General features: G+C 32.8%; 1 protein-coding gene across 2 annotated transcripts in view; it reads left to right on the top strand.

Moving 5' to 3' along the window:
- The window catches only part of cher (filamin protein cher), a 1020924-nt gene that overhangs the window by 228651 nt on the left and 776309 nt on the right, over nt 1-15964 (top strand). For both annotated transcript variants that reach the window (XM_069837665.1, XM_069837667.1), the window contains exons 7-11: nt 6819-6957; nt 8147-8387; nt 11347-11547; nt 13876-14013; nt 15574-15831. In XM_069837665.1, the coding sequence (XP_069693766.1) occupies nt 6819-6957; nt 8147-8387; nt 11347-11547; nt 13876-14013; nt 15574-15831 (977 nt within the window). The remainder of the gene's footprint in view (nt 1-6818; nt 6958-8146; nt 8388-11346; nt 11548-13875; nt 14014-15573; nt 15832-15964) is intronic.

Here is a 15964-nt window from a genome sequence, read left to right on the forward strand (position 1 = left end):
TTATGATCGGAGGAAGCATTTATTTTGGATACAGGAATGCTGCTGATTACACTTTCTTAGTTTGGTTGATGAGCCCTGGACATGATGCAGCGTAAAATCGTAATAAATTATTTGTTCCATCGTACTATTACCTGGAAAAGGATTTATCCATTTTGTTTTATGCCGCTAGTATAGCAAGTACCATACAGTCTGCATGAAATGTAAAATGAAGCACGGGAGATATTTGGCTCTGGTTGGAAACTCAATGTAATTTTAAAATTTCACATACATGCATGTTAATAGTGGTAATTAACTGAAAAAAGAAGCAGAAGTTTTTGAACAAAACAGTAAATAAGTATAATTGAAACATAATTATTTTGTAAAAGTATGCAGGTTTCTTAATTTTTGTGTACCTGTTAAATGTTTAAAGAAGCTGGACTCCTAATGTATAGGATTCTCTGCTTTTATCAGTTGTGTCAGTTGAACTTACATTTTCATCTGTATTGGTTGCAATTTCATCTTCATCAGCTATATTGGTTGACCTTCCTACTTCATTTTCATCTGCAGATCCCATATTGTAATCAAAGTCGTCTTCATCCACTCCAACAGAAATAATCAGCTGCCCAGTGGACTCTTCTATCAGCCCACTCTTTGTCTAATAATTTTCTGCAGTTTATGAATTGACTTTTTGCAGTATTATAGTCCCACTCCTAAACACTTCGGGTACCAATTCCTTAAATTAGTATTTTACCAATTTTTTTTTCTTTTACTTTTCTCTTTGCCATGTTCCTCATGTACTCAATTGGGTTTAAGTCAGGATGATATGGGATTAGTTTTAGACTGTAAATTCACTCTTGTAAAGCATTTCATCTATTGTAAACTTTACCTTTGGCGACTCTGCTTGACTGAAGCTAACAATTCGCATTTTCTCATGTCATCAAAGTGAATATTGTTTCTTAAGGTGAGATCAAAGGGTATATATTACCAGTATTTAGTTAATTGGTTTTATGTACCTTTATCCCATGTAAAGTTCTTTCTTTTGATAGACATTTCAAATTAATATGCATTTTTTTTGCCATTTACATCTTTCCACATGGAATACTGTCCTTCAGTTCGATTTTAACACACATTGATATCTAATAACCTTCATTACCATTACAGATAAATTCTGTAGGACCAAAAATTAATCTTTACGTATGTAATATTCAATTTAATGTTCCCAATACAAATGCAGTCGGTGATTATTTCTTCATACATGTCTCATACTTCAAAATCGTGGGCAAAAATCCATTATGCACGCTGATTTTTCTGCACTTTATCATCATGTCATGAATAATCTAAAGTAAACACCTACTCCATATATCAACAAATTGTTTGAACATGCTGATATCAAAGAAACTTAATGCTGAAAGTGTAGCTCTGTAAATAAGGAAAAGAATATTATATTACTTTATTTTCCCACGCATACATACCTGTACATATGATAGTTAATTATTTGATACAGTCGTGTAGATTTATTTCATAACTGCCATTTTTGTTGTTACTGAAACATTATTCACCATATTCTTATGAGCCATTCAGCTGAGATTGTTTAAATGTTTATCAGTAACTTCAAAGAGACTACTCTTTAATTGTATAGGAACCAACATTAATTTATTGTAGAGATTACTGTTTTACTCTCCTGCTTGTATGTGGGCTATTAGCTATTTTATTTCACAACAGAATCATTGCGTTACACTAGAGTAGATAGGATTCACATTGAAATTTAAAAAAAAAGTATGCTGTGCTGTGTATTGTATTCCTTTCATGTTGATAGCTTTCAAAACGTAATTTTAGCTCTCGAATATTAGTTGCAGTATTGAAATAGAAATAAATATTTGCGTGATGGAGATGAAATATTACATAAGAATGCAGCAATTTTTTAGTTCACCAATGTGCAGGTGTAATATCTGTCTTATCTCTCACATTAATTTTTTTAAAGTGAAGTTTCTTTGTTGTTGTAACTTTCTTGAGAGAGGGTTCATTTGAAGAATTACTTTGTTGTGTGAAAGTATAAGAATATGGGTGACTTTAACAAGGTGAGAAATTTAGAAACTGTGCTTTTCTTATTCCTTCGGGTATTTGGTCCCATAGATCATTAATGGGGATAAGTATAAGAATCTTACATACAACAAATTTTAATGCTACACACATTCAGATAAAGGACAAATTCCTCCTGAATACAACTTTCCAACACTTCTGGGTTGTCGTGTGTTGTGTTACATAATATTATTAACAGCTTTCCTTAAGTTTATCCTTAAAAGTCCAGAGGGAATTTACCATTTTGTGAATGTGTGCTAATTTCTACTTGGTCAAAGAAACATAAAAAATGTTCTTATTCTGTGTTGGATGTTATGGTGCATTATCTGTTTATTAAATGTAAGAGCAAACTTATGCCTCATGCTACATCAAAACCAAGTTGGAATAGAAATTGATTTAGATTAATTTTGTGTTCATTGTACTACATTACAATTCCCAATTATTTTTATACACGTAAATTTTACTTGTAATATAAAATGTAACAATGTGATGGATGGATGGATGGATGGTAAACAACAGTTCGCATTTACATTTTTTGATTGTAAACAATTTCATTTTTTCCTATAGGATCTTAACCAATTCTAAATGTTGACCTTAGCAGTATTTTTTATCGTTTGAAGCTAATTCATTTATATAATATTTGAATGCCAGATGCAGTAACATGATTAATACGAAATATTAATTATGTATAAATGTGTGTTCGGTATGAGACTATTATTGTTTGTTAACTTTCCTGCTGTGATCATCAGGAAATGTATATGAAATTCGTGACCAAAAATAATTGGTACTTACTAACAATATTAGGATTGCCAACTTTTTTTAAGAAAATAAAGGAGACAGAAGAATAAAAAATTTCACGTAGAAAATTGACAAATTATTCTGTTCAGTTCCAGAAAAGAAAACAACTCTATTCTACACTTCGGCAGTTAGGCTTAAACAAAGAGTATTTTTAGAGAGCTTTTGCCTTGTATAATAGTTGTTCATAGTTTTTAACAAATTGTAAATATTCCCTGCATGATTAGCTGAAGTTGACTTCTATTTACACTTTTGATTTGACTAGATGTGTCAGGCTTCTGTTTAGAACTTCTGTTCACTTATTATTTATTCATGGAAGAAAACACTGTGTGTATTACTACCTGGTACTTATACTTGGAACAAATCTCACAAGTTTTTCCAAATTATAACATTAATATTATTTGATTGTAAACGGGTAGGCACAAAAACCAATTTGTGGTAAGCATTTCCCTCTGCAGAAATTGCACATTTTAATGTATTTCTGGAACAAATTTCATCATATAAATAATCTTCTTTCACAGCAAAATTAATTGTTTGAAACAAAGAATTTTACATTATAAAAAATAATGCGGAAAATGCTCGAAGAGGAGAAAAATATGGTAGTCGGAAGACTGTTGAAAACTAAAGACAAATACGGGAGATTCTAGAAAATACGGGAGGGTTGGCAACCCTAAACACTCCGTATTTTGTGTGTATGATATTGTTCCATATTTATGTAAATATTGCTCTAGATTAGATTGTATTACATGCATTTTGTTGTTTGTTTTTCAAGAAAGATGCTTTTAAAATATTTATTAGTGTTTAAGGTAGCCATCTAGAGATGGAAATACAATAGTAATGTAATATGACTCGCCAAGAAACTATCTACATGTTAAAACTACTTTAATATCATTCAGTTTTTCTCTCTTTGTAAACATGGAATACCTTGAAATTCAGAAGGTTAAACATCTCTTGGTTTATTGCCACTCAGTTTCAGTTGCACATACAACCTATGTTTCTGTTGTTGTCACATTGTTGTTTTTGCATAAATTACGTTAAATGCCACTCTAATTTGACACTTTTCTTATGAAAACTCACTCCTGAAAGTCAAGGAACAGGAACCTACTGTGGCCATTAGAAACAGAGCCATGTATCCAAAAAGGAACACTTTATGTATTTAACCAATGAAAATAAGAGTTAAAGTTCTGCCGAAAAATTTCCCTGCTTAATTTTATTTGGTTGTCCCTTACATTAAAATTTATTTAATTTGTATTACACAAAATTTAATTTTACTTTGATTTTTTAAATTTCATTTGTTGAAGTTTCCCAAGGAACACACTGTATACACCACCAATCAGAAAATAATGTGGTAGCTGTGTGTTTCTAATAATATGCGTATAATGAAACATTACTGATATTCATACAGTATCTTCATGTATATATTTGCTTCTTGTAAAATGTACGAAATCTGTTCATAAAGTGGTTTCTCTGATGTCTACCTGCAATACTTGCATCTCATTGTTGAGGAAAATAGCAGGTATAAATTAATATCATTGCACTTAGACATGTAAGTATACTATATGCTGTCTTATCAAGACTTAAATATAGTACATTACACTATTCAATTTAACTACGACAATCAGAATTATTTTTGTAATGAGAATATTCTACTTTGTGAGTGGAAAAATAATTGTTCTGTAATATGTAAAATAATTAAAGATATCTTATTTTCACATGCACATGTGCGCATTCATATACCGTACCTGATTTCTTGTAATTTAATATTTCATTTGTAGCCAAAGACTTGCAATGTCCAACAGAACATAAAATGTGCTGTAATCTTTAAATTTTGATAATCCATGTTGAATCTTTCGTACACTACTTTTAACACTTGAATATAAATAATTGATTAAATGGTGATCTTACTCAACAAACACAAAAACACACAAAACACAACACAAACACAAGAACACAAGAAATACATCACACTAACTTACGAAAACAAAAACACACACAAGATCGCATCCTCATTCAGAAAAAAGAAATACAACATAGCATACAGAACAGAAAACACACTACAAAGACATCTCAACACACAAACAACACAAACAAATAAATACAACCACACAGGTGTATACAAGCTCACATGCAATAGTTACGACAGTTTCTACATTGGAAAGACAGGCAGATCAATCCAAACTCGATACAAAGAACACATTAAAGCAATAACCAGAGGACAATACATCTACATATGCCGAACACATAACTAATGCCAACCACACATACAATAACATAAATACAGACATGGAAATCCTACACATACAACCCAAAAACCAAAATCTCAACACAGTAGAACAATATGAAATATACACACACACACTAAAACACACGCTAATCAAATACTCAACACACAGATCAATTTCAGAAAACACACACTATTTGACACAACTCTTCATCACACGAACGCACCCACACAACAGGCAGCAAAGTTGAGATGACGCCGAGACACAGAAGGCTCTGAGGATGGTGTGAAGTAGCACCGAAACAGCTGTAAGCCGCACATGCTTACATAATTAACACGAATAAGATCGCCATTTAATCAATTATCTTTAAATTTTATTAAAAAACACTTAATGTTGTAAGGTATGCGAATATTGTTATAATTGAAACAGTTGCTAATGAAATATCTGATTCTGTACTGAAGTTCTGTGGCATTTATATGTATATGGGGAACACAACTTCTTGTTTTGATGAAGTGAGCATACACAGACCTTTCAAAACAGTTAACATGTGGTCTGTAGTGATGAGAGAATTCAGTATATGGATGTGCAGCCACGGAAATACTTCAAAGATAGGCCCAAACTTGTAACCGGAGTTAAGACAAATCCCATATAGAGAAATCATTCCTTGCTTTGTGTGTCCCTGAATGGCACTTATTCGTGTTCATGAATAGTACAGAGGAACTTTCATCTGACTGGCCATCCCCTTGTGGTATAACCGAAGCATGTTAACTACTCTGCGACTTTTTTAAAAATAAAATTATATGAAAAGGGGCGCACAACAAGTGTAATTTTAGTTAATGTCTGAGATCGAACCCAAGTTTGCGGAATTATGAGTATCTAATCACCGAGCTGAAGGGGGGGGGGTGGCACAGAGATTGAATCATACAGTGTTATTATGATCACCTTGCTTTTTGAAGAGTAAACATACAGATCTCGCATATCGTCCCTCCTCTGGCAAACTAGCGAAAGTGAAAATAAGCGCCCCTGCACTTAAGGTCTATATTGTACTTAATACTTAGTACAATATAGACCTTAAGTGTAGGGGCGCTTATTTTCACTTTCGCTAGTTTGCCAGAGGAGGGACGATATAGTTTATAGATTAGCTGCAGAGTTATAATATGGAAAATTATCAAATAGTTTTCAAAAAGTTGTATCTGTGTAGAGTTACAGTATTTAAGTACAGTGCATATTGCTTTTTATTTTATGGACGAACAGATTTTGGATCAATTTTTGTGAATATTATTTTCTTGCATCTCTCTTAACATTGGCAGATTGAATTCAATAATCTTATTACCGGGTATATTGAGTTTAACAGCTTCGAGCATACTTCTTCATGATTTAGAACTTCAATTAAGAGTGGATCTGTAACATTGTTACTGTAATACTCGAAATCTAGCTTCACATTTAACTGAACCTTTTTCATCTTGGCAATAGTAGTACATCTAAAATATAATAATAAAGTTTAAATATTAGTGGGTAGCATATAATTTATGAGGTATTCATAACTAACCAGTAATTTTGTTTTTACTTTTATGGTTATTTTGATTTTATTTGCTTCTTTTCATATTGTTGATTGTCTGAAATAACACCTGCCGGTTTTCACATTTGGAACATGCCAGAAAAAATACTTACATACTCAATATATTTTATTACTTGGCTTTGAAATTGTCTCCATTTGTTACACCATGTTGTACGATGTGATAGGGTGCGAGCATATGGTCCTGGAATTGAGCCAACTGGTCCTGTGGTTGGAGCCCCAGCAAACTTCACAGTTGAAACTTTTTCAGCTGGTAAAGGCAAAATTGACGTCACTGTGGAAAACCCTAATGGACAGCTTGAGCCTGTGAGTATTTTTAAATACTAGTATATATTGTATGCATTCATGTTATTCTTTCACGTAATAAATTCTTAATTTAATGATATTTTTATGCCTTAGTGGTTAAATTACTGATTATATATTTTACTTCTTACTTTTTAATACATGTGTCCAGCTATAAGCTGATTAGGCTACATGATATTCACTGTAAATCAAATATGCAATTTTCCAGAGCTGTGGATTGGTGAGAATTTCATGTAGCGAGTGGGTTTTCATTCTTTCCTGCAGTTTATAGTTGGTGTTATTACATTGAAGTATGGTGTGTTCTATTGTTTCTTCTTCTGTTAAACTTTTTTTTTTTACATAGTGGTGACTCTGATAATTCAAAGCGGTGCAGATAAGCTTCCATAACAAGGTGTCCAATTGTAACCCATGCAGCAAAAGTTTGTACCTGTCTGGGAATGTTACAGTAGATTTATATATTTTCACCCTTAAAACAAGAAAAAAGAGAAATAAATATGTGATTCAGAAGTTAAGCATTTCAAAAAAGAAAGAGGCATACTACCAGAACTGTTAGTGGGAGAGAAAATATCCTAACATGTTTGTGCCATATTATAGTGAATGTGATATAATAATATTGTATCAGTGGCGCTATATTAAAACACAGTGCTACATGCTATTAGTCTTAAAAAACATTATGATTTAAGTCAGTGGCTGCTGGTGCTTCAAAATTTTGGTCGTTTACTTTCTTTATTAAAACACATCACACAACATAAATAATACACTAATTTTGAGTTCGAATAGTCACTGGAAATGAAAGTTCGTGCGAACTTCCTAATGTGGCAACACTGACGGCCCGAACATAATTAAACATAAAAACTGTGTCGATTTTGTTTATTAAAACACATCACACAACACAAATAATACTCTAATTTTAGGTTCGAATATTCACTGAAAATGAAAGTTTGAGAGAACTTCTTAATGTGGCATAACTGATGGTCCACACTGTGACAATGTGGCAGATTTAAACTTTTTTTTGACCCAGCCAAAAGTGCCGTTGTTTGCTATTGTCGGTTATTTCAGTGCCGGTTACGAGGGATTTTACTGTAATGCTGAACTACTATAATGAAATATTACAGTAAATATGAGTGGTGGTATTAATAAAAATCTATTGTCATATAGTTACATGAGATTTAAAATGTCGTTTTGGTTTCAGGTCGACATTCGTTTCAATAAGGATCGTAATTTGACATATAGTGTGTCATATGTTCCTCGTTCGGAAGGAGATCACAAAGTATCTGTGAAATTTGCTGGACGTGAAATACCAAAGTCGCCTTATACAGTGTCTGTGGAAGGGCATGCGGGAGATCCAAGCAAGGTGACAGCTTCTGGACCTGGACTACAGCCTGATGGTGTGATGATAAATCGACCTACATATTTTGATATATCTACGAAAGGTATGCATTATCTTTACTTAAGCAAATACAGAAGTTGACACAGATTTTCTCATCTAAAATATTTTGTATAGTAGTGGCAAAAAAAAAAAAAAAAAAAAAAAAAAAAACTGGACCGACCCTTGTAGCTGATTTCAGAACCTTGTCCACTCAAGAGCACGATAGACTGGTAACTAAGACTTTTGTGGTTCGAATCCTGCCTGGGAAGGAAACATTTTTTGTTAATAATTCAAATTTATTCTCAATACTTTTCGATTGCAGCGATATTTTACTACTTAATTAACTTATTATTCCCAGAACATGAATTTTACCAGCAATTGAAAAGTATTGGGAATAAATTTGAATAAGGAACAAAAAAAAGTTTCCTTCCCAGGCAGGATTCGAACCACGAAAGTCTTAGTTACCAGTCTATCGTGCTCTGGAGTGAACAAGGCTCTGAAATCAGCTACAAGGGTCGGTCCGGTTTTTTTGCCACTACTGTACATTTCACAGAAAATCAACTCTTTCATGTTGCAAATTAAATGTGTGCATTTTTTTGTTCTTATTTTTCTTTTCTCTAAAATTAATAACTGCTTCTTGTAAGGCATTGTATAGGTACCTTTCATTTAGTTGGAACACAAACTTGTTTTCTGTCCATTTCCAAAGATAGAAACTAGTTTGGTATTCCAAATAATTAATTTTAATGTGTGTGCTTATTGAAACTACTGCAGATACAAAATTTGTTTGAGAAATCATGATACAAACCTGTTCCTGTTAATAAATGAGATAGATTTAATTAAGTGTTGTTACACTACTCTGAAAATGTCTTGAATTAATTATGTGTGAAGTTGTTTTAAAGTTAGAACTTGTATAGAAAATTGGAAACAGATATCTGCAATATGTAAGTTTTCTGAAGACTACATACTTAAAATTTTAGTGGTAATGTTAGCTTTACTTCAAAAAATAATTCAGTGTCTGTAGTATATGAGAAAGATGTGAAATATAGGACAAAAAGAATACATTTTGCGTAAGAAGTCAGAGTTCTTCAAGACCTATATCCTGATGTTTGGTACTGGTACTTTGTATATAGTTGAAAATTATTAGTCATGATAATTAATTGATAGAAGAGATGTTGCGGTCTCTCTCTCTCCACGTGTTTACATAAGAATTTTTTAATTGGTACCGGTATATCAACACACTTCGCTCTACCTGCTGTAGTACAAATTAAACATGAAGCAAGTGAAGTGGCGTCAGATAATTTCGTGTTTATGAATATTGGGTGAAAAATAATTTTGTGTTTATAAATATTGGTTGGTAAAATAAAAATTATTATAAAGTATATACCGGTACTCGACTATCTCTCCTTTTTTTTTTTTTTTTACTCCTGTTGATCAGAATAAAACCATTAAAATCATTTTTGATTACATACTCATCTCATATCATGGAAGCATAGTAGAATAATTCAAGTGTCCATCTTTCATACAATGTTATACTCATGTTTGGTTAAGAGTAAAAGCTAGTATAGTCTCATTTTTATAATTTCGTTCTCATGATATTTTGAGTGTGGTTAGTAGCAGGCTCAGTTCTGAGTATTTGTTGATTTGTGTTCAGTTTAAAATGAAGTCGGAAAAAATGATGGAATTTATTAATGAAGTAGTGCCTCATGGAAGAATATACAAAGAGTGACTTGTACATTGGATTAAAAAAAAAAAACTTCAAAAGTCTTTATCACTGTACAAATCTGAATGTAGATTGGTTAAACACGTGTTTGGGCTGGAGAAAATGCAATCAAGAACATTAACATTATTAAATTGAAGACTTTTTGAGATTGGTTGGAGATTCTGGGTTTCAAGTTGGCATTCTAGAAGATCTAGGTACACATCAACAAATGACTTTATCAAAATCATTATTGAGGTTATGGATGCCATCATAGATAAAGTCGCAATGTGGTTCACAATTGCTCAGACCAATATTGAATTTGGTATTGTAAAACATGAGTGACAAGAAAAATTTAGATTTCCGGCAGCAATAGAACACTTGACTGCAATCATGTCATGGCCCGGCTCTGTGCATGATGCAAGAATTTTGATAGCTTTGGACGTCCTGACAACACTAAATCAAAATGGAGCAAAAGCACTGCTTCTAGTGTTTAGTGTTTATAGTATTACACTATGGCTTATGATCCCTTTTAGAAATTCAGGAACACCACAGGAACTGGCATAGAACAGGTGTATTATTTTCTTTTTCTCTGTTTTATTGACGTCCTTTGTCTGTTTTCACTTTCATTTTCATGTTATTTATTCATTTAATTATTTATCTTTATTTATTAATCTTTATCTATTTATTTCTTTAATTGAATTTACATCAGTGTTCTTCCCACACATGGGTTCTATTTTTATTTTCATTTCTTGAAGGGCTTCATTTTTGTCCTTCCTTGCAGTGGGTGACTTGGATTTTTTAAATAAAACAGGGTGTTCTGTTAAAAGATTTTCGAATGTTATTGATGAGACAGAATTCATTAAAAAAATTCACAAAAATCAAAATACAATACTAAGGTATGCTGATAACATCTGAAAATCTATGAACAGCATCATGGTGCGATGTAGTCAAAGAGGATAGATGACACGAGTAGATACTCATATTTAAATGATCAAGAAGGCTGTGGAGATGAGTATATATTTGCGTGAGGTAGAAAATGTTTTTATTTATACGAAAATGTATAGGTGTTCTAGTGATTAAATATATAGTTGCAGCAAGTGCTCATACTCGTAAGTACAAACTTTGAGAAAATACTTAATTTTTATTCATAGTACCTAATATGTATCAACTTCTTCTAGACATCAAATAAATGTGTGTGCAATTTAAGTTATGCTATGTTATTGTAATTTTAAGTGTTTTTATGTTGCTTGTTTTCTTGGTGTATCGGTAGAAAATAAGTTTTTCCAAAATAAGTTGCCAAATAGCGTTGATTTTATTTTGGCAGATGCTGGTCGTGGAGTTCCAGAGGTGATAATTCTTGATCCATCTGGCCACAAAAACACTGTTCCTGTAAAAGTGCGTCCTATCTCGCCTGACGTGTGGCGCTGTGAATATGTGTCTTCTGCTGTTGGATTGCATTCTGTAAATGTGTTCTTCGCAGGACAGCCCATACCTAACAGTCCATATGGCGTGAGGGTGGCACCAGGTTAGTCATCAATTTCAGTATTTTATGCCAGCTTGAAACGTTGAAATTCGAATATTAATAGTGACCTTTAGTTTAGATCACAATTATTCATCTTTCCTTGTAGCTAGAACTACCACAAGGAAGACGGTATGTACCATCACATATAACAGTTCACTAATGATTACTTAGTTTTTCCTCTTTTTCTTCTTTAATTTTACTTTCTTTCTCTATGCCATTCTTTCTTCATTTCTCTCTTTCCCTCTTCCCTTCTTTATCTTGTTCTCTTCCTCCCTCTCTCCCTCCCTCTTTTTCCTTCTTTCTTTCAATTAGAAATTTCCAAAATTTTGTGGTTTTTATCAGTCAAAGAGATTATAAAGTTCTAATACATAATGAAAATATACAGTATAACTCCAATCATCCGGCCTAATTGGGGATTGACATGATCCAAATTGTGCAGAAATCTGGATAATTGGGTCAAAAATGAAAATCAGCTTAGCAACATGTTACAGTACTGTATTGTGAAAGTGCAGTTTCTTCCTTCTGTTAAGTTTATTCAAAGCCCTTCTTAAAGTCTGAGTTTTCACTAAATTCCAGGAAATCTTCAAATTTAGGGCTTTGTGAAATTTACCTGCACAATACAGCAGTAACTGGGCCGTGTGTCGTCACTCACATTGTTCTGACGGGAAGTAGGGGTAACGGAGGGGAAGCCTTTTGGAGTAAAGAAAAGGATTTTCTGTCACTTAATAAATTTCTTAAAAATTGTCTGGATAATTGAATGGTCTGGATATTTACGTTCGGATAATTGGAGTTATACTGTATTGTTTCAAGCATGCCAATCTCTCAATCTTTCCTCTTCTTCAGCCTTAGCCCCCATTGGTCCCTTATTTTGCTGTCTCTTCTGCGCCAAATATCTTCCAACCTAGCTCACTCACATCTACATTAGTCTTCTTTTCCTCCTTCCTTCTGCTTACCACTACATTGCAATACTTGGAAAATACCTAGCCTCTGGTATTCTTAAAGGGCAGTGGTTCTCAAACTTATTATCACTGGGGACCCGCTTTTCATAGATAAGTATATTTGTGGATCCCTTCAAAGTCTTCAATGGAATGATGAATGAGTTAAATTTTGGGGTTCATGTTAAGTGAATATGAGTAGCGGTATTTTTGTTATATTTTACAAAATAGAATCAATAATTATTAACTATATATTTCAATTAAACAAAATGTAAACAATATAATACTGTCCTGAAAAATAGTAGATGGCTTTCATTAATATGTTACAGCAGAGTTGATATTAAAAATTGTAAAGCAAAACAATACTCTACTTTCAATACATTCTTGGTAGTATTATTTTTTTGTGCTTAATATAGCTTTATGTTTAGGATCAGTGTTAGTTACGTTTATTCTCAAGTCTGTGACCACATTTATTCAGTTTCTTTTGACGGATTTAATACAGAAAAGAGCAGAAAATGCTAGCTCACACAAGTTAAGTAATGGAAAATGACACTGAATGTTCTGAGAATTCTTTGTTCCACATTAACTTCCAAAAATAAAAAAAAAAAGCTGACATTTACTTAAACGTCTTCCCAAGCAGTGTCTCAAGATAACTCAGCAAGCTAATCTTCCTCCTTTTCAGTGAGATAGTGAGTCTCCATGTTGATACAGGGGTTTTGAATCCACATATTGTTAGGATTTGAAACCAGAAAATATTCCATGAGTCCATCTTCATATTATGATAACATTTTAGTCAACGATCCATTATAGAATAAACTTACAAAATTTTTGTGGTTTTATGTTTAAATTATCTTACACTGTTTGATAACTTGAATAACACACAAAGACTGTCGGCAACACTTGACTGAATTTATAAGTTGTACCAGCGAAGGCCAATGTGCTTCTAACATTATTGTCATGTACAAAAAATTAAAATCTTACTGAAGGAAGAAAAAAAGTCCCTATCCGAAATATTTACGAACCCCGAGTATAAGCTTCGGGGACCTCAGGGGGTCCATGGACCCCACTTTGAGAACCGCTGTTATAGGGCAATACCATTGTAATGTTCTCCTTCGAATCTCTTCTTTGAAGACATATTTCTACTTTTTCAATTAGTAATCTTTATTGTTAATTTGCAATCTATAATTTTAATGAAAGTAATAATATACTACTTATACCACTACATGAAAATAACTTTGTTTTGGTTATGCTGCATATATATTTAGAAGGTTCGCTACATATTCTGTGTATGTAATTTCTTTAATCTTTAAAATATTAGATGTAGAAATTTCCTAACAATTCATGGTTTGTTTATATCAGTGCTCCATTTTAATGTCACGCTTTTGTGATATGTTAGTGTCAGATGCCAAGAAAGTAAGGGCATCGGGTCGAGGTCTGCAGCCCAGTGGAGTGCGTGTTGGTGATGATGCTGATTTCAAGATCTACACAGAAGGAGCAGGAGAAGGCAGCCCAGAAGTGCGTGTTATTGGTCCAGGTATGTAGGAAGCATTGGTTCCTCTTTTAAAAATGAAGTGCTAACCATTACACCATATTATAATTTACTGCATTTGGTACCACGCAAATGCATAGCACAAATTGAAATTGATTGTGTGAAACAGCATTAATGCTGTCTTTAAAGTCCGCTAATTATTAATTGTCGTTACAAATCGGTCACAACAAGTGTAACCTGTAAAAACTCATCTCATCACTATTTTCGTCCATCACAAATTCTATCTTGGATCAGAATTTGGACACTAGTTTCTTGTGTGAAAAGTTAATACATTAGCCAATTGGTTAATTGTGAATTAGCTAATTGAAAACATTAATTAATTTTACGTATTTTGATCATCACGAATTTATAATGCTGAGTTAGTTACAGTATGTGATAAAAAACATAACAGCATAAGTAGTTTGCCTGTAATCATCCCTTTAAGTCTTTCATCTTATGTTAAGCATTTGATTACGAATAATTTTTATGATGTTTGAAAAAATAATTATTAGCATTGTAATTATTAACTTAGATAATATTGCAAAGCCTGTTGGAGGTTGCTTCATGGAGCTTAAGGTAACTAAACAAATTATCAAGAAAATACTTGCAATTTGTTAACAATTCAACTGTTGATAAACTATGAGCATTATTTGTAGTTTTTTGAAAATGGTCCTATACAATTCCCTAGTTTTGACACCTATTATTATTATTCTAATTACTCTTTTTGTAGTAGGAATATACTGTTACTATCTGTATAATTTCCCCAGAATATTATTCCAAAACTCATTACCGAGTGAAAGTATGCAAAGTATATTGTTTTTAAAGTATTAATATTTACTATCTCTTGCAAAGATCTAATAGTAAAACATGCTGAATTTAGTTTAGGGGTAATTTCTTTAATATGATTTTTTCACTTTTAACACATTTATCGATTTGTAAGCTAAGAAATTTGGTTGTTGTTATTTATATTAGGGACCTATTGTTAATTATTGCGCTAGAAATTTGCGAGGTTGAATTTGGACAGGATTTAAATTGGGTTGTGTTAGTTTTGTTAAAATTTAATACTAATTTATTGGCTGAGAACCAATCACATATTTCGAAGAGAATTGCCTCTGTTGAAGATTGGAATGTGTTGGAGTTATTGGCTGTAATTACTATACTTGTCATCTGCAAATAATATGGGATGACCTACATCTGCTTCTAGAGCTCGTTTTAAGGAAATGTGTCTAGAAATTTTCTTTGTCACATATTTATGATGTATATTCAAGTGATATATACGTATATATACATATTTTTTTGCTTTCATTTACCTTCTTTCTTTTTCCTAAGTTTCGTGCATCCAAAGTACTTTTTGCTGAGCAAATTCCAGTTCGTCATTTATGTGATGATGCTTTGGCAAAGGACTGCGGTTCATAAGAGAACCTGTAGAATCTTTTACTGGAAATTGTGGCTGGGGCAGACTTTTAATTTAGCTGGTTTCCAATGCCATTCATGTTTAAGAAAGCCGTTAAATAGGGAACTGTGTAACGTCAGTAGGTGAATACTGAGGTTTGTTTTGATTTTCAGGTGGAGTGAATGAACCCGTCAAAGTCCGTAAAGTTGATGGAACAACTTACGAAGCAGTTTACCATCCCCGCAAAGATGGAAGACATGTTGTAATGGTGACTTTTGCGGGACAAGAGATTCCCCGATCACCATTTGATGTGAATGTTTCTCCATTTAAACAGACCAGAATTCGTGCTTATGGACCTGGTTTGGTTGGTGGTGTGGTGGGCTATCCTGCCCTCTTCACTGTAGAAACAAACGGCGAGACTGGTGCCCTTGGTAAGCCTTCATGTTTTCTGTTTTCCTTCTAAACTGAAGGGAAAAAGTTACAATGACGGAACAGAACAAAATCACCCTCTAAACTAAAGGGAAAAAGTTGCACTGAGATTATAACAGAAAGAAAACAAACCCT

The sequence above is a fragment of the Periplaneta americana genome, chromosome 10 (assembly GCF_040183065.1).
Source record: "Periplaneta americana isolate PAMFEO1 chromosome 10, P.americana_PAMFEO1_priV1, whole genome shotgun sequence".
Taxonomy (NCBI): domain Eukaryota; kingdom Metazoa; phylum Arthropoda; class Insecta; order Blattodea; family Blattidae; genus Periplaneta; species Periplaneta americana.